Raw genomic sequence first — 23,275 nt, 5'->3', positions numbered from 1 at the left:
CGAGTATCACGTGTACTGTTAATGTACTAGAATAATTTTAATTTAAACTCATAGTCATGTATCTTATCGATTGGATATGAATACTTTTATTTTGCTGACTTATTTGTGAGACAATACCTTCATAAATGGCTCGTCTTTAAACATTCTACTGAAGCTTTCATAACCTATGCCTTTGACTCGGTACAAAAAGAAAACCAATAACAAACATTCAAAATATTCGAAACAAGAAAATGTTGAGTATTACCAAATACTCACCAAATGTATCGTGTTTGGAAAAACTGGGCTAAATGCATGTCCGCAAAGTGTCATTCCACATTAGCCTTTGAAACTCACCCGGGCTCATCAATGATGGCACATTGCGCTTTTATGGATTTTTAGCTCTACTGGCCGAAGGCCGGAAGAGCTTATGTCTGGCGTGGTTTCCGTCGTCCGTGCGTGCGTGCGTTAGACTTGTTCTTGTTTACTCGATAAAGTCCACCGTTTTCATCCGATTCTTTTCAAACTTGTTCAGTGTCTTTATATTAATGAGGACTCGAACCCTGTTGAAAATGGGTTACATCAGAGTAAAATGTCCAGAATTATCTCCCCTTGAATTTGAGAAAATTGTGAAATAAGGCTTGTTTACGCAATAAAGTCCACAGTTTTCATCCAATTATTTCCCAACTTGCACAGTGTCTGTATCTGAATGATGAGTCAAACCCTATTGAAAATGAGCAATATCGAAGTTATAAGTCCAGAAATATCTCCCCCTGAATTTGAAAAACAAATGAAAATGCAGTTTTTTTATGTGATAGTCCATAATTTTCATCCAATTCTTGGCAAACTTGCACAGTGTCTTTGTATCAATGAGGACTCAACCCCTTTTTTAAAAAGAGCAATATCGAAGCAATAAGTTCAGAATTACTTCCCCTTGAATATGAGAAAATTTTGAAATCCCGCTTGTTTTCGCAATTAATTCCACAGTTTTCATCCAATTATCTCAAAATTTGCACAGCATCTTTATATCAATGAGGAATTGAACCCTATTGAATATAGGCAGTATCGGAGAAATACAATATAAGTGGAAACAAGAGGAGAAGAACACAGTAATCTCCCTTTGAATTTGATAAAATTATCCTTGTTTGCGCGATTAAGTACACAGTTTCCATCTTATTATTTCCAAACGTGCACAGTGGAGCAGAAGAGCGATTCAGGCCCTCATGGGCCTCTTGTTTTTGTTTAAAGTCATTCAAAACTAAAATTCTATTTAGGCGGAAAATACATTATATCGAAGGTAGCGATTTCACATTGCAACTACTTCCCCTCGTTCTCAAAGATGTTTGATTTGAAACTAATGCAACGATATTCAAACACGTTCAGACATTCATTCATTGGAGATAGCCACGTGTTCGAATATTATATCACCCATAGGAACAGAAAGAAACTGCTATTGTTGCCTGCCCCCCCATGCTTATTGTTTTTCATCTTACCCGTGTTTTACTTGATACCACCTTCTTCCGTGTAAGTGTTTGAGATTTTTTACGAATGTGTCGCTTTGCTGTAAACTTTACTATACTTCACGTATGTGTACTGTAATATGGACTTCACAATATTCTAAACCTTATTATTACAAGTTGTCTTTTCTTTTCTTGTCTTATTATTATTATTATTATGGCAAGTGCATTTATTGAGTCTTTTCATCTGACATTCGAGCTGTATACTATGTGACAAAAGATATGCAGAAATCTTGCTCTCTCTCTCTCTTTCTTCTAAATTCTGTCGAATCTAGTGTTTCATAATATCGATGCCGCAACTCATTAAAACAGTTTTCACACCTTACCTATGAACGTCGACTAATTAAAGAATTAAATTACATGAAAGGAAGCCGAAACAGATGAAGAATTTGTGTACTTTTATGAGCTTAAACAAACTAATTACTGATTAACAGCACTGAATGACAATTCTATACTTTATTAAGCCGTACAGCTAGACAATCCCCATAGGAAAGGCTAGACGTACAGAGCCGTACGACTAGCCAATACAGGCTAGCCGTACGGGACCGTATGGCTAGCCAATATAGGTTCGAATAGTTATCATAAGGAAATAAAATCATCGTGGTTTTAGTTGTATTCTAGTGTACACCATACATAAAACAACCAAGCATTATAATATTTTTCGGCTATTTATAGACTAAATTATTAACTTATTATTATAGACTAAAGGACTACATGAAAAGATAGCATCGTGGTTTTAGTCGTATTTTACTGAACACATATAAACAACTGTAAGAAGGCATCAAGGCAGCTTTACGTACTCAAAAGGATATGAAAAAATATATGTTAACTAGGAAAGTTAAATATATATGTATAACTCTTTCATTCTATCAAATTTCAACTACTGCCCACTTACTTGGCATTTCTGCAGGAAAGAATATACTAAAAAAATGAGAAAATTCAGGAAAGGGCATTAAGGTTAATATATGATGACTACAATTCAGATTATGAAACTCTATTAACTAAATCTACATAACCTAACCTAAATCTAAGGAGAATTAGAACAATTTAAATTCATAAAATTATTCATAAACAAGGACCAACTTATTTACATGACTGAGTTAATCTAAAATCCCAGTCTTTCAATTTAAGGTATAAAAATGTTGCTACCATCCCACAGGTAAGAACTTCTAGTTATGGCAGCAACTTTTTTCGTTCCTATGCACCCAAACTCTGGAACTCCCTCCCTCAACATCTGAGAGAGGAAGTTAACTACGACCGCTTTAAAAGCTTGATTCGGTCATGAAACGGAGTGATTTGCTCATGTACTTTTTGCCAATAAACCTCTGTGGTCTCATTTTAGTCCTGGACTTCTTCTGATGCAAGTCTTGCATGTATATCGTATTTATTGTGTATTTATTTTGCATTTATTCCTGTAGTTGCTAGTCATAGCATAAGTTATGTCAACATTAGTTCAAAATCCTTTGTGTGTGCATGGAGTTATCCGTATTTCGTATAATTTGCTATATTTGTTCAAACTATGTTGCCTCTTTGTGACATGTGATGTTGTTTTTATGGTGTGAAAGCTGCTGATCAGTTTCCTTCAAATCTGATTCGAGGTGATACGTTTTTGTAACCTAGTTTAAGTGTCGCACTTGTGTGTTCATTTTTCTATGTCAGCTTTTTACCCTTTCTCCTTTTATGTCAGTTTTTAGACCCTGAGGGTCAAGATCAGCAGCTCTCACACAGCTTTTAATCAAACTAATGTATTACCCCCTTTTAGGCTTCAATTGACTTGAGGTTATGCCAGTAGGCCCAGTACCATCTGGGAGCTTTGTCCAAACCAGAGAAGCCGATGATCTCTCCTCTTTTATCTTAGATTTAAGAGCGATTTTCAAGGTTAGGGGTGATCCAGGCCATCGACCCTCTTGTAGAGTCGGTGGGGTGGAGATCCCCGGGCACCCTGGAAGGCTTTGGCAACATTGCTGACCGGGGAAGTCCCGGCTGGTCGACTCCATCGGCCTTGGCGGGTTTGGACGCGGATTCTCGGTGTCGGACGCCTCCCCGATATGGCATCTGATTTTTTAGTATAATCTTTTATGTATGTTTAGACTCACTGTGAGTCTACAATGTGATTCATAAAATAACTTATAATCTGCATTTCCATGTAATTTCTTAACTTTGTGCTCCTATGATTATTTGTTATCCATATATTGTTATGTTTGTGTTTGTTAATTAAGTCGGTCAAAAGCTATTCATAGCTTATGTTTATAATTGTTTGTATATCATACCGGCAATAAATAAATATTGATTTGATTTGAACTGTTATGTTTGTTCTCATGACCAACAATATGTTTTGTTTTACTTTGTGACCTTCTTTTTATTTTCCTCTTCATCCTGATTTCTTCGAAGTTTAGGACATGCTAATTTTAACTATTTAAATGCGAGATCTGGCGCCTATTGTCCTAAACAATAGTGTCCCAGTTTTTTTCGTAGATAATTCTCTTTTCTTTAATTGATTTTCTTTCCGCTAGATGAGAGGATGACCAGTCGAGTGACACGTCTCGCCATGTTGTTTTGATTGTTTATTTGTTGTTGTGTGTCAAGTTGTGTTGTCCGTTTAAACTTTATTGACATTTCGAGAGAAACCATGCTTAGAAGAAACGGAAATATGCCGAAAGTGGTTGGCGGTGTGGTGGCATTTTTTCTTGTTGTTTATCTCGTTTATTCATTGCATGACTTATCGGGACAGTTGAAAAACACAGAACGCACTGCAGAAAGATACCGCAGAGAACAAGAGTCGTTGTCGGCTCAGCTTCAAGGTTCGTATAAGTCTCGTTCTGGCAAAACTGGGCTTAACGCATTAGCTTCAAGTGTCATCCCATATTAGCCAGTGCAGTCTGCACAGGCTAACAAGTAACAACACTTTCCGCCTAAACTGGAATTTTGGTACCTTAGCTTAAGAAGACTTCCTTTAAGCAAAAAATACCATTAAAACCTAATGATGTCTTCTGTAGCATTGGTGTAAAGCCTTCATTTGTTTTTCAAAATGTCAGATTTTTTCATCCTGTAAGATTGTAGTAAGTGTGAATTCGCAGAGTTTGCCACCAGTGTACGGTGTGAGAATGTAAGAGTTTTAGTCAATATAAATTGCCGCCTGAGAGTCTTTTGATGATTTTTGCTTTGGCAGACTCTTGGCGTCAATAGTCCACTCTATCTTTTTAATAGCGAGAGTTCCGACACGAATTTCGGTCGCATCACTCCTAAATTTAAAAACACACATATTTGTGACTTTTATGAAAGAACGTTGCCTAGATAGTATATATTGAGCAAAATATATCGAAATTTACCTGTTAATAAACTATATTTCGAGTTTGTTTCATCCAATATCAATCCTTGTATAGTATTAGTAAAGATTATGTTATCTCCCTTGGTGGAGGTTAAATTCAACTATGTTTGTAACTGAGTTCGAACAAAAAAAGTGTGCAATATACACAAAACAGTAAGAAATGAAATTGGAAATAATAATCATAAGAAGAAAAAGAAGCAAAAGAATAATTATAACTACTATAACTCAAAATATTAGAATCAACAGTAACGAAATACCCCAAAAGTAATAGGTACGAAATAGCTATGGTACGAAATAAGAACAACAACAACAATGCCAAAATGGTTGCCTTTGAGAAAATGATTGTTCAATGTCTATGATTTCGAATGAAATACAGGTAATTTTTGTGATCTTAGTTCATATTTGTCAAACAACCGGTTGATTTGAGATATATACACTTGTAAATACTGTAATTCACATAATAGTATTGTATTTATTTTTCGTTATGGTTTTTACAGACCGGAGTTTCAGCGTTCAGATTTATTCTGACACGAATTATTTCAGCTAGTAAGAGTTTATGATAATTTGAACACAAAACTGGACAGTTAAAAACACATTTTGTGGCATTTCAGTTTCTTGACTTCATTTATAATGTTTCTATCCTCTTAACAGCTTAATGTCATGTTCATCATAACTTCATGTCATGTTCATCATAACTTCATGTCATGTTCATCATAACTTCATGTCCACAACTAAAACATTTGTAACATACAAAAAAATATTTATGTGGCTTTGTCGAGCATTACACATAGCTGGGAAACAACAATTGTGAAAACTTCTGTCTTTTGATGGTGAATTTTAATTATGCCATATTTGAAAAAAAAACACCAAGAGGTGAATCAAACCTATAAGGCTATTATAATCATTTTCAGTATTATATACCACCTGCTGACTGGATCTTAAAGGGATCTTTTCACGCTTTGGTAAATTGACAAAATTGAAAAAAGTTGTAACAGATTCGTAAGTTTTCGTTTTAGTTATGATATTTGTGAGGAAACAGTAATACTGAACATTATCCATGCTCTAATATAGCCATTACATGCATCTTTTGACGATTTTAAAACCTAAAAATTATAAAGCGTTGCAACGCGAAATGATTGAATAATTTGGAGAGTTCTGTTTTTGTCGTTAAATTTTGTGAAACTACGAAGATTGCTTATATAAGGTATAAAATACGTCATGAATGTGTACTCGGCGGAATAGCTCAGTAGGCTAAAGCGTTTTTACTTCAGGACTCTGGCAGGACTCCAGGGGTCACTGGTTCGAAACCTGCTCCGGGCAATGTTCTTTTCCTTTTTTTAATTTTTTTCTTGATTTTTTACTGGAGCTTTTATGATCCAATGTTTACATTTATCAATATAAAGCATTTAATGAATAAGTTTAAAAAATGCCAAAATCTGTGAAAAGGCCCCTTTAAGTCTTTGGTATAGTTTTTTTGCAAACAGTAAGTGAAAAGTCATAACACTGCTCAGTTTAAAATTGTGTGGGAATAATAGATGTTAGAAGGGTATGTACAAACAACTAAAGAGATGGCTTTTAAACTATGACATTAAAGGAAATATTTTAACACTGTCTTGCTGAAATGTGACAGTTGAGAAAAGCAATGTCTAAATTCATTATATTACAATCATTTGATTGAAACTCACCCACTGCTTTTTTCCTTCTTTAGCATGGGCCTTATATACGCCCCTTCACCAAAGAGAAAGACCCCTTTCTTTCAAATGATGCAATTAAAAAATAGCCCTGACATGTGATTGAATTTAAAGGTTAATTGAAGATTACCTCTTATGCGGTATTGTAATGCAGCCTACAGATATGCACAAGTATAAAACAATATCATAAACAATGCAAGCAAAATGTTTATGCCCCACGGATCGATAGATCGGGGGTATATTGTTTTTGGCCTGTCTGTCTGTCGTTCTGTCCCAAAACTTTAAGGTTACAGTAAAGTTTTTGCAATAACTTTTGAAATATTGAACATAGCAACTTGATATTTGACATGCATGTGTATCTCATGGAGCTGCACAATTTGAGAGTGAAAGGTCAAGGTCATCCTACAAGGTCAAAGGTCAAAAATGTAAAACTTTAATATATTAAAGTTTTGCAATAACTTTTGAAATATTGAACATAGCAACTTGATATTTGGCATGCATGTGTATTTCATGGAGCTGCACATTTTGAGTGGTGAAAGGTCAAAGTCATCCTTTAAGGTCAAAGGTCGAAAATTAAAAACTTTAATATAGTAAAGTTTTGCAATAACTTTTGAAATATTGAACATAGCAACTTGATATTTGGCATGCATGTGTATCTCATTGAGCTGCACATTTTGAGTGGTGAAAGGTCAAGGTCATCCTTCAAGGTCAAAGGTCAACAAAAAAAAGCGGTGCATTAGGGGGCATTGTGTTTCTGAAAAACACATCTCTTGTTTTATAAATCAACTACATAAAAAACATTTTGGCCAAACATTTGCCTCCCAAATAAATTTTTTTCCCCAAAGGCAGCCATGACCATTATTGAGCGGCCCTTGATTGTGTGACGTTTTGATCATATTCAGTTGGCATGTTGTCATTCATACATATGTGTGTGCTTTTATTATTCTGTATGTATAATGCATTTTGGTTGATTTAATAGCAATTATATATCAATGAATTCATATGCCATATAATATAACTGCAAAAAAGTCAACCTAAAGTGTTTTTATCTGCTTCTAAACACAATTTTCAGTTGAGTATGGTCATGTTGTGAAGTTAGAAAAGACTCTGCAAACAGACAGGCTTAAGTGTAAGGCTTCGCTTGATGGTAAGGGGCTCTGGCATGGATGTTGAGCATGACGCCCTAGGGAATGTGCAGAATGCAGGCCTGGTACCAGTAGATCAGCAAGAAATAACTACTTCGTTTTTTCCTATCCAAAGTGCCCCGGTCATATTCCCAAATTGGAGATGAATAAATAACACACTAATCTTATAACTGCTGGCTAAAAAAGTGTTTTTGCCAGAATGTCAGGATACAATTTTTATGCTCCCCGAAAATATTTTCTGTAGAGCATATAGTTGCCAGTTTGTAGTTCAGTACTTCCTTACTTCCTTCTTTCCTTCCGTCACACTTTTGCTACCGTTTCTCATACAGCCTTCAAAACTTTAACAATCACTTTCATATTTGGCATGTAGGTGCATTGTATGGACCTCTACCTTTTGTTGAGGTCACTGGGGTCAAGGTCACCGAGGCTAATAATAGACTTCCTTTCGTCACACTTTTGCTACCGTTTCTCATAGCGCCTTCAATACTTTACCAATCGCTTTCATATTTGGCATGTAGGTACCTTGCATGGCCCTCTACCTTTTGATGAGGTTTGAGGTCAGAGCTACAGATAAGCTTTTTAGGGTAATTGGGTAATACCCTTCAAAATAAGAATGAATTGGGTAATGGAAAATGTGATTGGGTATCCAAAAGTATGATACCCGCTCATATTAAAAATACAGGCTTTTTCCGCTCCATTTTGGGAAAACGCCACACTGGAATTTTGGGAATTTCGCGTCGTGAAAACCCCCATTTTGGGAAAAAAATTAATCGCAAAATTGGCTCAATTGGGAAAAATTATCGCATGTAAATTATTTAAAACAGTGTTTCTTATATTTCAAAGAAGCCGTTAACTGGTAAATAACGACTATTTTGATAACTTATTATTAAAATTTTACAAAATATTATGAATATGTGTGATTAGTGCAGGTTTTTTAATCTGAATTTGGGGAAAAGGCTTGGCCTTTTTGAGGTGAAAAAAATCGCGGGAAGCGCCGGATTTTGAGGAAAAAAAGGAAAGTCTTAAATAATCATTAACATATTTTACAGTTCTTAAAACAAAATCAAGGCAACAGATAATTTAATTATGCAATACTTTCTATTTTCTACACCAGATCAGGTCAACTTATATTTTTAAAGGGTAAAAAAAAAAAAAAAAAAAAAAAAAAAATTTTTTTTTTTTTTTTTTTAATTGGGAATTTTTTTTTTCAATTGGGAAAAAAACAACCAGATTTGCATTGGGAATGGGGCCGAATTTCGGACCCGTGGCATAGGGCGGAAAAAGCCTGAAATAATTGGGTATTTGTACCAAAACAAACAATTTAATAGGGTAATGGCAATAAAACATTCATTTAACTTCTCAAAAACTTACCTACATATAGTTGTGTATTCAGTTGAAGAATAGGCTGTTCCATTTTTCTGTGACAAAACAGTCATTTGCTCATTATAACAATTTAACAAACAAAAGCACATTCCTTGTGCAATGTTAAATCACATTCTTTGTGTTGTTTCAACAGTAACTGTTCTTAACTGAATAAAACTAATATTTAACATAATAAACAAGTTGTAGTCAGTAAATCATAGTTATTTTTACACTTTCTTAGCTTTCTTAGCAGTGGCTCAGGGTTTGTATTCGGCGAACAGCCTTCTTTTTCTACGCTTTTTCTGCTGCCAGTGCTTTATACAAGGAGTCATGTCCATGAGGCCTGGGTCTGGTCCCATCATGCAGATAGTGATCAACGTGTTGAGCTTTTCTGCACTCAGAGAGGACCTGTATTTGGTTTTTAGCCTGTTCTGTGTACTAAAACTCCTTTCACATTCAACACTTGTAAGTTCAATGCAGAGAGTCACAGATGCAAGTTTGGCAAAGTTTGGCAGAATGTCATTGTGGAGCAGAATAATACATTTGCACAGATGTTGAGTTGTAACTTTTGAGTATGCACCACAAATCATGCCTCTCAGTCTGGGCCATTCTTGTTTCAATTCCTCAAAATCTATCAACGGTGGTATTTGCTTTTCTACTCGATTTAACCCTTCAATCAGGTTTCCATGTTCAATGGTGACAGTTTTCTCAGTGCCATAGAAGGCTCCTAGGCGCTCAAGTGCTTCATCAGAGTCATTAAAGCTCAACACAGTCATTGGTTCAAAAACTTTTGTCAAGTCATCAAATACATCTGTTTCAGACTTTCTAAATCTAGTTTTCACATTTTTCAAGAGCCTATCAATGTAGCTCAATCTGACATTCTCTATTTCAGAGTTCATAATGGCAGAATATGACAACTTTTCCCCACATAGCAATGCATCACCATTTTGAACAATTATTCTTGTTTTCATTTCCTTCAAAAAGTGTCCATCGTTAGTTTTCATGTCTTTTAGTTTGGCAATGGTGCCATCAACTAATGGCCTAAGTTGACTCAACAGAAAATTTTTCTCCTGCAGTTTACAGCATAGGATTGCAAGTTCAGTGTGTACATCCAAAACGAGTGCTGTAATGAGGGCTACCTTGTACGAGTTAAAATATTTGAAGAGGCCTTTAGCCACAGCATGTTTGTCTTCCGTGCACTGACTCAGTGTAGCAAGAACTGAAGCATAGGACTCATACACAGCCTCCACAGCATTTTTTAGGCCTAGCCATCGAACAGAGAATACCTCCTTTATTGTTAGCTCAGCTTCATCTAAAAGTTTTTGGGCATTTTTAAGTGTTTGTGTTCTAGAACTGGAACCACTAATGAAAACGTACAGTGCACTGAATTTTGTTTTGAACTTATTCATGTAATCATCTTCTTTTATGGCATCAGAACACGCTAAATTCAGCCTGTGAGCAGCACAATGTGTTTGAATGCAAAAAGGAGCGTACTTTGCTTTTAGTTGAACTCCAACACCTGTTTTTTTTTCCCATCATCACTGCTGCACCATCTGTAGACAGGGATGAGCATGATGCAGGTGGAATGTCCAATTCTTCAAGACAATTAACAACACAATTCACAATTGTGTGAGCACATCCATCTTCAATAGGTAAATTGCACAGAAAATGAGTAACTGGTGTGCCATTCATCACATATCGTATGCATACTGACAATCTCTTTTCAACTGTTATGTCTGTGCTTTCATCAAGCATTAATCCATAAAAACAGAGCTTTTAATGTTTTTCACAACATCAGACTTCAAAACATGTGCAATAGATTTTTGAATTTCAGTAATGGTATCCCAACTGAGATTCTTATATTTAATGTCAACACCATTTGATTCCTGTAACTGAAGCAGTCCATTAATTTTGTCTGATGGAATTTCTGATTTGGCTGCAAAATAGACAGTGTTGAACAATTTTGTGTCTTCAGGTGAAACTTTGATCTCGGGCTCCTCGGCCTCACCACAAACACTTGAGCAGTCTATTGGTGCCAGCTTCACTTCAGACTTCACAACATTTCTGTGCTCAATGCTATCATTATGCCTAACGACACTAGATATCTGAATGTTAGGGGATCCGTCATATGCCCAAACACTTGACAATTTCATGGAGTCTTTTTTCTCTTTGCAAAGTTTACAAATAAGTTTAAACGTGCTTCCTGATTCAACAATCTGCAGCCAAGGAAATTTTTCGACCCACTCATCGAATGTTTTTCGAGTTGTTTTTGATCCGGAATGGGCTGGCACTTTCGTTTTGAAAACCCTATCAACAAGTTCATTTATAATACTTTCGCAAATGTCCACTGAACAAAAAATCGAATTGATAAGGTCATTTACAATACCCTTCGCAATTTTTTCGCCATCAAATTCATTAACCACCAAAAAGGAATCAATGCGGGTTTTTTGTATTTTGTGTGGAAGTTTACGTTTTCCTCGAGACGCCATTTTTTTACGCATGTGTTTTCATCTAAATGCTTGGGGAAATACCTTACAATATAAAACAAGCGCTTGTCGATTCAGACTCGAGTCAATACGGCCAACCCAAAACGGGAATTTTCATTACGCATAGACGGCGGCTCAAATTGGGTATCGGCGATTGGTTTTGCGTACCGGTACGCTTAGATTTTGAAAAAATTGCGTATCCACTGTTATTTTATTGCGTATTTACGCAAATACGCAGCTTATCTGTAGCTCTGTTTGAGGTCACTGGGGTCAAGGTGAAGGTCACCGAGGCTAATTGTAGATTTCCTTTTGTCACACTTTTGCTACCGTTTCTCACAGCGCCTTCTATACTTTACCAATCGCTTTCATATTTGGCATGTAGGTACCTTGCATGGCCCTCTATCTTTTGATGAGGTTTAAGGTCACTGGGGTCAAGGTCACCGAGGCTAATTATAGACTTCCTTCTGTCACACTTTTGCTACCGTTTCTCATAGCGCCTTCAATACTTTACCAATCGCTTTCATATTTGGCATGTAGGTACCTTGCATGGACCTCTATCTTTTGATGAGGTTTGAGGTCACTGGGGGTCAAGGTCAAGGTCACCTAGGCTAATAATATACTTTTTCCCTCACACTTTTGTTACAGTTTTTCATAGCACCTTCAATACCTTACCAATCTCTTTCATATTTGGCATGTAGGTACCTTGCATGGACCTCTACCTTTTGTTGAGGTTTGAGGTCACTGGGGTCAAGGTCAGCGAGGCTAAAAATATACTTTTTCCGTCACACTTTTGTTAAGTATTTCATAGCACCTTCAATACTTTACCAATCTCTTTCATATTTGGCATGAAGGTACCTTGCATGAACCTCTACCTTTAATGAGGTTTTAGGTCACTGGGGTCAAGGTTAAGGTCATCGAGGCTAATAATAGATTTTTCCGTCACACTATTGATAGGCCTAAAAAAATAAATGTTGTGGTTCCGGTTACCCGACTCTACCTGGGAAAATGCGCCGATCCTAAAGTTTGTATTGACCGTGCCAACCCTAAACTTTTTTTACCGTTTTCTGGTAGGAAAAATATCAAAGCGATATCGACTTAGCCGAAAATTGTGAGAGCCGCTTAATGATTCTCTGTCAATTTCTTCATGTATCTCTTTACCCACCTAAAGCCCGCCTTAAGGCAGATCGTCGTTATAATTGGCCAATGAGAGCGCACGCTTTGAATGAGCGACAACACTCGTAAGCAGTCATACCTGTACCTGCAGTAAAATCATGCAGACGACGAGTGACGTAATTTTCATACGTGTGTGATTTTATGGCAGTTTGTTGGCTTTGTTATCTAACACACTCATCGGTCCCTACGATGTACACCTCCACGATGAAATCTTGGCCACTTACTTAGAAGACAGATGATGGCAACTGGGTGACATCCTCGTGGATATTGTGCATTTCATGCATAATATGGTCAAAACATTTATTTGACACATAATGCTCTTTAACAAATTATCGTTGAATTAATTACGCACAACTGTAAATGTTTCATTTGATTCTCAAATGAGCATTATTCAATTTGTAATCCGAAACACGCTTCCGAATTTTAATGCTAACGCGACATTAACAAATTCTATCGTAAAATAAACAGTGCTTTATCCTTTGTCTCAATAAAAAGCGCGCGAAAATTATGCAGACATGTAGAACGTTACATGGAAAGTGTGGATGTATTTTGTGTTGTTTAAAAAATGAACATCATATCAGGCGATTTACGCGTGTTCAGTGGAAAAAAACGCCCTGATTGGACGTTATTTCATCATATCTTTAAAAGTAACAAATGCCAAAATTTATTTGATCTCTAGAAAAATGGCGAATGTTTGTGTTTCTTGAAATTCTTAAGCACTTTTATCATATTTACGAGAATTTGCTTTACAACTGGAAAATACGGGATTTTAGGGTAATGAGTTGCGACCGGAAAAGTAGTAAGTATATGCAGTAATAGATAAAAAGTATGGTTGATACAGAATCGATTGAGACGGGGTTATGCGTATCTATGCGGGAAAGGGTAAAACATTTTTTTCAAATGTTGTTATCAATAACGCCATTGCGTTTTTTTCTTGAAGAGTCATATCACACCAAATAACGTCATTACACTCTACAAATTTAATAGAAATAACATATAAAGGGTGCAGCCCATACCCCCCCCCCATCACTGGGTAAGTTTCATGCAATCGTGAGTGGGTGGGGTAAAACAGTGATTTTTTAAACTTTCAATTACGTGATTTAATAACATTGATATATTCTTTAAGCAAGTTGCATTCATTACGTTCATACACCCGTATTAAACTTAGTGTTTTGGCGTAAACCGGAATCGTGGTGGTTGTTCTGTTGGTTTTTAACCAGGTTTTCCGAAGGAAAAAACTGGTTATTAGATTGGCGAATGCGGGCGGGCTGGCTGGCTGGCGGGCTGGCTGGCTGGCGGGCTGGCGGAATAAGCTTGTCCGGGCCATAACTATGTCGTTCATTGTCAGATTTTAAAATCATTTGGCACATTTGTTCACCATCATTGGACGGTGTGTCGCGCGAAATAATTACGTCGATATCTCCAAGGTCAAGGTCACACTTTGAGTTCAAAGGTCAAAAATGGCCATAAATGAGCTTGTCCGAGCCATAACTATGTTGTTCATCGTCAGATTTTAAAATCATTTGGCACATTTGTTCACCATCATTGGACGGTGTGTCGCGCGAAATAATTACGGCGATATCTCCAAGGTCAAGGTCACACTTTGAGTTCAAAGGTCAAAAATGGCCATAAATGAGCTTGTCCTGGCCATAACTATGTCATTCATTGTGAGATTTTAAAATCATTTGGCACATTTGTTCACCATCATGGGACGGTGTGTCCCACGAAAGAATCACGTCAATATCTCCAATGTCAAGGTCGCCACGACTAAAAATAGATTTAAAAAAAAAAAAAACTTACAAAGGGGGTTAATTTTTTTTGGTCATTTCAAAAGTTCAGTTTGAGTTTTTAACCAGGTTTTCCGAAGGAAAAAACTGGTTATTAGATTGGCGAATGCGGGCGGGCTGGCGGAATAAGCTTGTCCAGGCCATAACTATGTCGTTCATTGTCAGATTTTAAAATCATTTGGCACATTTGTTCACCATCATTGGACGGTGTGTCGCGCGAAATAATTACGTCGATATCTCCAAGGTCAAGGTCACACTTTGAGTTCAAAGGTCAAAAATGGCCATAAATGAGCTTGTCCGAGCCATAACTATGTCGTTCATCGTCAGATTTTAAAATCATTTGGCACATTTGTTCACCATCATTGGACGGTGTGTCGCGCGAAATAATTACGTCGATATCTCCAAGGTCAAGGTCACACTTTGAGTTCAAAGGTCAAAAATGGCCATAAATGAGCTTGTCCTGGCCATAACTATGTCATTCATTGTGAGATTTTAAAATCATTTGGCACATTTGTTCACCATCATGGGACGGTGTGTCCCACGAAAGAATCACGTCAATATCTCCAATGTCAAGGTCGCCACGACTAAAAATAGATTTAAAAAAAAAAAAAATCTAAAAAAGGGGGTTAATTTTTTTTGGTCATTTCAAAAGTTCAGTTTGAGTTTTCTCCCTTTATCAGATTTTTTTTTCACAATGAAAACCTGGTTTTGTGACAATTTTGTCCCTTGTTTAACATAGGTTGAATCTCACTTGGCTGGAAAAAAGAGTTGTTAAAATGATAAATATACAAAGAAGATCACTACACAATAATGGAAACACTTTTCTATGGGGTACATAGAGGTTTTATGTGAAAACTATCAGCATAAAATGACTTTCAAAAAAAGGCATCTTGTCTGGAGAAAATTAAAAATAAAAATATAAAAATAAAAATTCGACCTACCCTACCTAGAAATTTTGCCAATGTTACCAGAACCACAACATTATTTTTTTAGGCCTTACTGTTTCTCATAGCACCTTCAATACTTTACCGATCTCTTTCATATTTGGCATGTAGGTACCTTGCATGGACCTTTACCTTTTGATGAGGTTTGAGGTCACTGGGGTCAAGGTCAAGGTCACTGAGGCTAATAATAAATTTTTACATCACACTTTTCTTACAGTTTCTCATAGCACCTTCATTCTTTTACGATCTCTTTCATATTTTTTTATCAGAAATAAGTTCTTCATAATAATTTTTACAGATTAACATTTTCGTGCTAAGAAGGAAAACAGTTCTCAGTGATTCATTTTGAAATCTACATCAATGAGTCTCTGGGACTCACATATTTTTAAACAATGTGTCCAAACTGAAAACAATGGGTCCCAGATTGTGTCTTTGTAAATTTGTTACAAATAATCTACTTAACATGATACACCTTAGCCAGGGGCTCTTTTAAATTATGCAATTTAACAGCTAAACACAGAAATATGTTTATAGCAAGTGAAATCTTTATTTGTTTTACTTTTAATATTTAACAGTGAAACATACAACATCTTAAACAGAGAACTTTTAACATCTTAAACAATAACAATTTGGACTGACTAGACTTTTAATAAATTGGATGATCAGTGTTTATAATTATTTGGTCAAAATTAGCCCTTTCAAACAGTGTGACAAAATACAATTTCTCCTTTGGTCAAAAAGGTTTACAACTTCAATACAGATTTAGTGTAACAACACTCATACTGTATTTAAGGTGTATAGCCTTCTCGTTTGGTTTTTTCTCCAAACAGAGAGAGCTTTTTCCACAAATTCATTCAGGGCAAAATTGCACAACTTCACACTCATGAGTTTGCCTTCTTTCCCTACAGTTAACCTGTTCCTGAATTTGGTCAAGACCTTAATCTGTATAGAAAATCCCCTCCCACATCATCCAGTATGAACAGCAGATGTCTGTGTTGTCATATGTACTTACATTCTAAGTAACATAGGACGGAATACTGTACGACCTGTATCACTATTATGTATGTACCGTATACAAATAAAAGATGCTATTTATTTCAGAAATTGCAAATTTTAATTGTCACTTAAGAAACACCAACACTGCTCAATTAATTCAGAAAAGTATAATAACATCGCTTTACTAAATAAATAATAAGTTTCTGCGCTCACAACAGACGAACGCAAACTGTGTTTTCCGCCGTTTATTCTTCATATGTAAACCACATAGTTTGCATCGAGGCTGTGTTATCGATAAATATCTACACAGCGAGTTTAAATTGTGCAGGATCAATTTCAAAAAGCTTTTTCGGTCGCATTTTCTTTGTTTGCTGGACAGCAAATTAATCGTCCAACGAACTTTTAATAAAACGCTGTAACTGATTGGATAATTGATATATTTCAACCAATCAAATATATGCGTACTACATTCCAATGTAGTAACGTGACTTCCGTTCTACTTTTCAAAACGGTGTTGACATGTGTTTTGCTTCTATCCACGAATCATACTCGGTATCATGTACAACTTTGACCATGTTGAAAATCAGAGTTTTTAAACAATGCGTCCCGAAAACGCACATGTTTGAGAATGATGCGTCCCCAGAAAAAAACGTGCGTTTGGGACGCGGGACGCACGGCAAAATGAATCACTGAGTTCTGGCTTATTTTGTATATTTTGGAAAGAGGCTACTGTGACACCACTATTTCAGGGTGAACATCTATAGACCTATTGCATTTCATAGGCAAAATACAAGCCAATATTTTAAAAAGCTATATTTTTACCGGCTCACTCAGTCTACAAACTTATTGATATGTTATTAAATATGTCAATCATTCCATGAAAGAAAATTACTTGTACAATATACTGTGACATTAGGAAGGCCTTTGACCATGCCTTGCATGTACCATATACTGTGACATTAGGAAGGCCTTTGACTGTGTCTGGCATGTACCATATACTGTGACATTAGGAAGGCCTTTGACCGTGTCTGGCATGTAACATATACTGTGAAATTAGAAAGGCCTTTGACTGTGTCTGGCATGTACCATATACTGTGACATTAGGAAGGCCTTTGACTGTGTCTGGCACGTACCATATACTGTGACATTAGGAAGGCCTTTGACTATGCCTGGCATGTACCATATACTGTGACATTAGGAAGGCCTTTGACCATGCATTGCACGTACCATATACTGTGACATTAGGAAGGCATTTGACCGTGTCTGGCAAGTACTGTATACTGTGACATTAGGAAGGCCTTTGACCATGCCTGGCACATACCATATACTGTGACATTAGGAAGGCCTTTGACCATGCCTTGCACATACCATATACTGTGACATTAGGAAGGCCTTTGACCGTGCCTTGCATGTACCATATACTGTGACATTAGGAAGGCTTTTGACCATGCCTGGCATGTACCATATACTGTGACATTAGGAAGGCCTTTGACCATGCCTGGCATGTACCATATACTGTGACATTAGGAAGGCCTTTGACCATGCCTTGCATGTACCATATACTGTGACATTAGGAAGGATTTGATCATGCCTTGCACATACCAATTATTGTGACATTAGGAAGGCCTTTGACCATGCCTGGCATGTACCATATACTGTGACATTAGGAAGGCCTTTGACCATGTCTGGCACGTACCATATACTGTGACATTAGGAAGGCCTTTGACCATGCCTTGCATGTACCATATACTGTGACATTAGGAAGGCCTTTGACCATGCCTTGCATGTACAATATACTGTGACATTAGGAAGGCCTTTGACCATGCCTTGCATGTACCATATACTGTGACATTAGGAAGGCCTTTGACTGTGTCTGGCATGTACCATATACTGTGACATTAGGAAGGCCTTTGACCGTGTCTGGCATGTACCATATACTGTGAAATTAGGAAGGCCTTTGACCGTGTCTGGCATGTACCATATACTGTGACATTAGGAAGGCCTTTGACTGTGTCTGGCACGTACCATATACTGTGACATTAGGAAGGCCTTTGACTATGCCTGGCATGTACCATATTCTGTGACATTAGGAAGGCCTTTGACCATGCCTTGCACATACCATATACTGTGACATTAGGAAGGCATTTGACCGTGTCTGGCAAGTACTGTATACTGTGACATTAGGAAGGCCTTTGACCATGCCTGGCACATACCATATACTGTGACATTAGGAAGGCCTTTGACCATGCCTTGCACATACCATATACTGTGACATTAGGAAGGCCTTTGACCGTGCCTTGCATGTACCATATACTGTGACATTAGGAAGGCTTTTGACCATGCCTGGCATGTACCATATACTGTGACATTAGGAAGGCCTTTGACCATGCCTGGCATGTACCATATACTGTGACATTAGGAAGGCCTTTGACCATGCCTTGCATGTACCATATACTGTGACATTAGGAAGGATTTGATCATGCCTTGCACATACCAATTACTGTGACATTAGGAAGGCCTTTGACCGTGCCTGGCACGTACTATATACTGTGACATTAGGAAGGCCTTTGACTGTGCCTGGCACTTACCATATACTGTGACGAAGGCCTTTGACCGTGCCTGGCACGTACTATATACTGTGACATTAGGAAGGCCTTTGACTGTGCCTGGCACTTACCATATACTGTGACATTAGGAAGGCCTTTGACCATGCCTGGCACGTACCATATACTGTGACATTAGGAAGGCCTTTGACCTGGCACAAAAGCCTCACATTTATTTTAAGCTAAACAAATTGGAATATGTGGCCATTAATATTATAATAATTAATTGGCAAAATCGTAATTTCTATAACAGAAATGTAAGGTTTTTTATTGGTTATTCCTATCTGCAAGACCATAAATGCTCCGTCCTCTTGACATTTATTATTTTTATTTTACATTAATGATGTATCCGACAATTTATTGAGAATATGGAGACTTTTTGCAGATGACAGATCATAACAGTACTCCAGCTAGGCCTAAATTGAAGGGCGCCACACCCTGCCTTTTGGAACCTCCCCCCTGCCCTTCCAAGGGCCCCCCTGCCCTTTTAAAAAAATAAAATAAAAAAATTATGCATATGATAATAAATAAATCTCTTATTACATTGTTATTAATTTATTCCTCATTATAGACAATATATTTGAATATTTTAATAATAATGGGAATATTATATTCTAACATTTATTAATAACATATAAATTAACGTGCAACAGGAAGCATTTCAGAAACGCCTGCATGCTAGAAAGTGCCCTTTTGACAAAAAAAACTGAGCGTTGAAAGTGCCTTTTTGACAGAAAAAACTACGCATTTAAAGTGCCCTTTTGACAAAAAAGTCCCCCTGCCATTTTGTAAACCTAGCTGGAGCACTGTCATAAGCCATCTCTTCTTACGACATTAACATTATCAAAAGGACATTTAACCCTTTGCATGCTGGGAAATTTGTCGTCTGCTAAAATGTTGTCTGGTGAATTTCTAAAATTAGCATTTTCTTCGATTTTTTTTCAAAGAATACTATCAAAATAGCAAACAGTTTGGATCCTGATGAGACGCCACGTTCTGTGGCGTCTCATCTGGATCCAAACTGTTTGCAAAGGCCTTCAAAATTCGGTTCCAGCACTGTAAGAGTTAATCAAAACCTGTATCAAATCAACATATGGATGAAACATTGGCTTGTTAACTTTCACTCTTCTAAAACTGATTTGGTGTTTTATACCTTATCAAAAATTTAAAATCATCAGAAATTAATATTTGATATTTGAATATTTTAACATTTGTGCAATTGCATAGACATCATGGTCTTACTTTAAGCCTTTCTCACTTAGAAGCAAAGTGAAAATGGCTATGTGCAAACAGCATGAAACCAGAACAGCCTTTGAGTAACTCTCAGTCTGTTCATGTTTTATGCTGTTTGCTGCTCATCAGTATCTAAAGGTTCGCAATGAAGCCTTTAAAACTTAAATCTAGTAAGAAATGTCTTTAATAAAATTTAACTTTCTAAGGGACTACAAATGCGTGAAAATACGTATCTAAGTGGTAAAATATGTATCTAAGTGGTAAAATATGAATCTAAGTGATAAAGGGTTAAATACGTAACTAAGTGAAAAGGGTTAAATGAGGATCGGCCATGGCATCAACACATTCAAAATATAACATCTTCTGCAGCTAAAATATAAGGCAAAAAATATAACATCTTCTGCAGCTAAAATATAAGGCAAAAAATATAACATCTTCTGCAGCTAAAATATAAGGCAAAAAATATAACATCTTCTGCAGCTAAAATATAAGGCAAAAAATATAACATCTTCTGCAGCTAAAATATAAGGCAAAAAATATAACATCTTCTGCAGCTAAAATATAAGGCAAAAAATATAACATCTTCTGCAGCTAAAATATAAGGCACAATGAGGATGTTAAAATACAAATTTAAATGTGAAACTCTCAACCAAATTTATATCTCATATCTAAAAGCCATAAATGAATACGCTTCAATTGTTTGGGACTTTTGAACTGTGAAAAAGAAATGCTTGTTTAGCTAGAATAGTAATAAGTCTAATGCGTTCAGGTGGTTGAAGTAAACTTATTAAGGAAGTAGGGTGGATTTCACTTTGTGATCGTCATGAAATACATAAACTTGTCCCAGTTTTACATAAATTGTTCCCTGCATGGCTTGCAACCTGTCCTTACTCTTCACAAAACAGTGTCCATTATGCTACAGTTATGCAAAGACCAGCAATTTATTCAAACTCTGTTATTAGCTCAGCGTTTTCGGAGAAAACCCGAGGTATTGTCATAGCCAGCTTGTCGTGTTGTCCGATGTCCGCCGTCCGCGTCGTGCTTAAACCATAACATTTTGTTAAGGTTTTGAACATTGGCTCTAAAATCAAATTGCTCCACCTACAACTTTGAAACTTCATAATTATGTAGATGCACCTTGTTGAGTTCTACACACCACACCCATTTTTGGTCACTAGGTCAAATGTCAAGGTCACTGACCTTTAAAAAAATAATAAAAAAAATCAAAAAAAATCTGACAAGCTTTCATTTATTCAAAACTGCACCCGTAGCCGAGCGTGGCACCCGTTATGCGGTGCTCTTGTTCAATCTTCTATTTAACTGTGGGATGACATTGAAATAAGCATTAAATCAACTGAATATCTATCAAGTTTTAAAGGCCATCTTAAACAAATTTTCAAGCCCCCAATAGTGTCACCTTATTTCTTGATTGGCAACTGCTTTTAACAAATACATCATTTAAGAATATAAAAAAATTGCAGCGACTTGTATGCTGATCTATACATTGATCACTTTAGCCTTACATGATAGTGAAACATGTTCATGGGCATGTCCTTATAAAGCCAAGTTTCCACCAAACATATTCCATTGTTTTCTAACATTAGTCTCTTCCATGCTCTTAGTGCCTGTTTATTATTATTTGGTTAACCTGAATGTTCCAACTATAACTATACCTTACTATTAAACGAAATACAATGTTATATAAAAACAGAAACAGTTTAGTTGATAACTTTCTGTTTATTGTCATTGCATTCAGCATGGATTTAAGCTGGCTGTAAAGTGGAGAAATGTTATTAACATGCTGTCAAATCATTTATATTTGTTGGCATGAAATGTTGTGGTTTTCCAAAAAAATGAAAAGAACAAAAATTAATGTCCCACGAATAATACTGATTTTACAGTACTTATTTTGTGTGTGTTAATTTCTAGTAGAGTGAAGTGGTATCCTTTTCAGGTTTAAATACATGTACTTTTCTATTATGCTAGAAGTTGTATGAAAACAATATGTTCAATTTTACTTATTTAATTGATAACCTATTTTTCGTTATAGGTTTGTCTAAATAGTTTTTTGTCTCTAAATCAAAACTTAGGCTCCCATATTGTTATGCAATGCCACCTTAACCCATTCATGCCTAGGGTCCTGAAAAAAGGACATTGCAAACAGCGTAGACCCAGATGAGACGCTGCATAATGCGGTGTCTCATCTGGGTCTGCGCTGTTTGCTTAAAGAAATTTATGTAAGAAATATTCTAAATATAGAAATAAATATACCAGACACCCCTACTTTTGGAAATAAATTGATCCAATTTAGAAGGATGGGAGCGTCCACTAGGCATAAATGGGTTAAACAAAGTCTAATATCTGTAAGATAAGAGTTCTCATACATGCCATAAAAACTGCTGTGAAAAGTGTCAAAAATGTAGGAAAACATTGTTTTAACCCTTTCAGTGCGGGAACCGAATTTTAAAGGCCTGTGCAAACAGTTTGGATCCAGATGAGTCGCAACAGAGCGATTGCTCCCTTGTCAAAAAAATAACCCACTTTCATACCAAAACACACTTAAACCAACATAAAACTGTGTTTTTTCTGAGTTTTTCTCAGCGGAAGTTGGTTTTTGCTATTAAAAGCGAGTTTTATGTGCGCTAAACTGTGCTTAACTGAGTTTAAAGTTGGTTATTTTAAGAAGATGTGTGTTTAAGCGAGTTTTTTCTGTAAGGAGTCAGTTTTTTGTGTGTCAAAAGTGAGCCTTTTTCTTTATGAGTTGGTTTATGTGTGTTTAAGTGTGTCTTTTTGTTTTATATGCGAGTCTTTTACAACAGAAGTTGATCCTTTTTAAACAGAAGTGGGTTTAAGCGAGTTTAAATTGGTCTTTTTGTAAATAATTTGAGAGCTGAAACCAGGCTAAAAGACTCACTTTAACACACTTTTCAATAAGTTGGTATTTTGTTTATAAATAATACTCATCAATCAAACAATAATTCTTCAACTAGGTCTTTGTTTCATGATTATAGCCATATATAATACAAGTCAATTG

General features: G+C 36.3%; 1 protein-coding gene across 9 annotated transcripts in view; it reads left to right on the top strand.

Moving 5' to 3' along the window:
- Positions 1–4,013: 4,013 nt before the first annotated feature.
- The window catches only part of LOC127843238 (putative uncharacterized protein DDB_G0271606), a 69,918-nt gene continuing 50,656 nt past the window's right edge, over positions 4,014–23,275 (top strand). For all 9 annotated transcript variants that reach the window (XM_052373101.1, XM_052373099.1, XM_052373098.1 and 6 more), the window contains exon 1: positions 4,014–4,294. In XM_052373101.1, coding sequence (XP_052229061.1) covers positions 4,123–4,294 — 172 coding nt within the window. In that variant the 5' untranslated portion in view covers positions 4,014–4,122. The remainder of the gene's footprint in view (positions 4,295–23,275) is intronic.

This window comes from Dreissena polymorpha, chromosome 8, assembly GCF_020536995.1.
Source record: "Dreissena polymorpha isolate Duluth1 chromosome 8, UMN_Dpol_1.0, whole genome shotgun sequence".
Lineage (NCBI taxonomy): Eukaryota > Metazoa > Mollusca > Bivalvia > Myida > Dreissenidae > Dreissena > Dreissena polymorpha.
The sequence above is the reverse complement of the archived record's forward strand: the minus strand, read 5'-3'. Positions and strand labels throughout refer to the sequence as shown.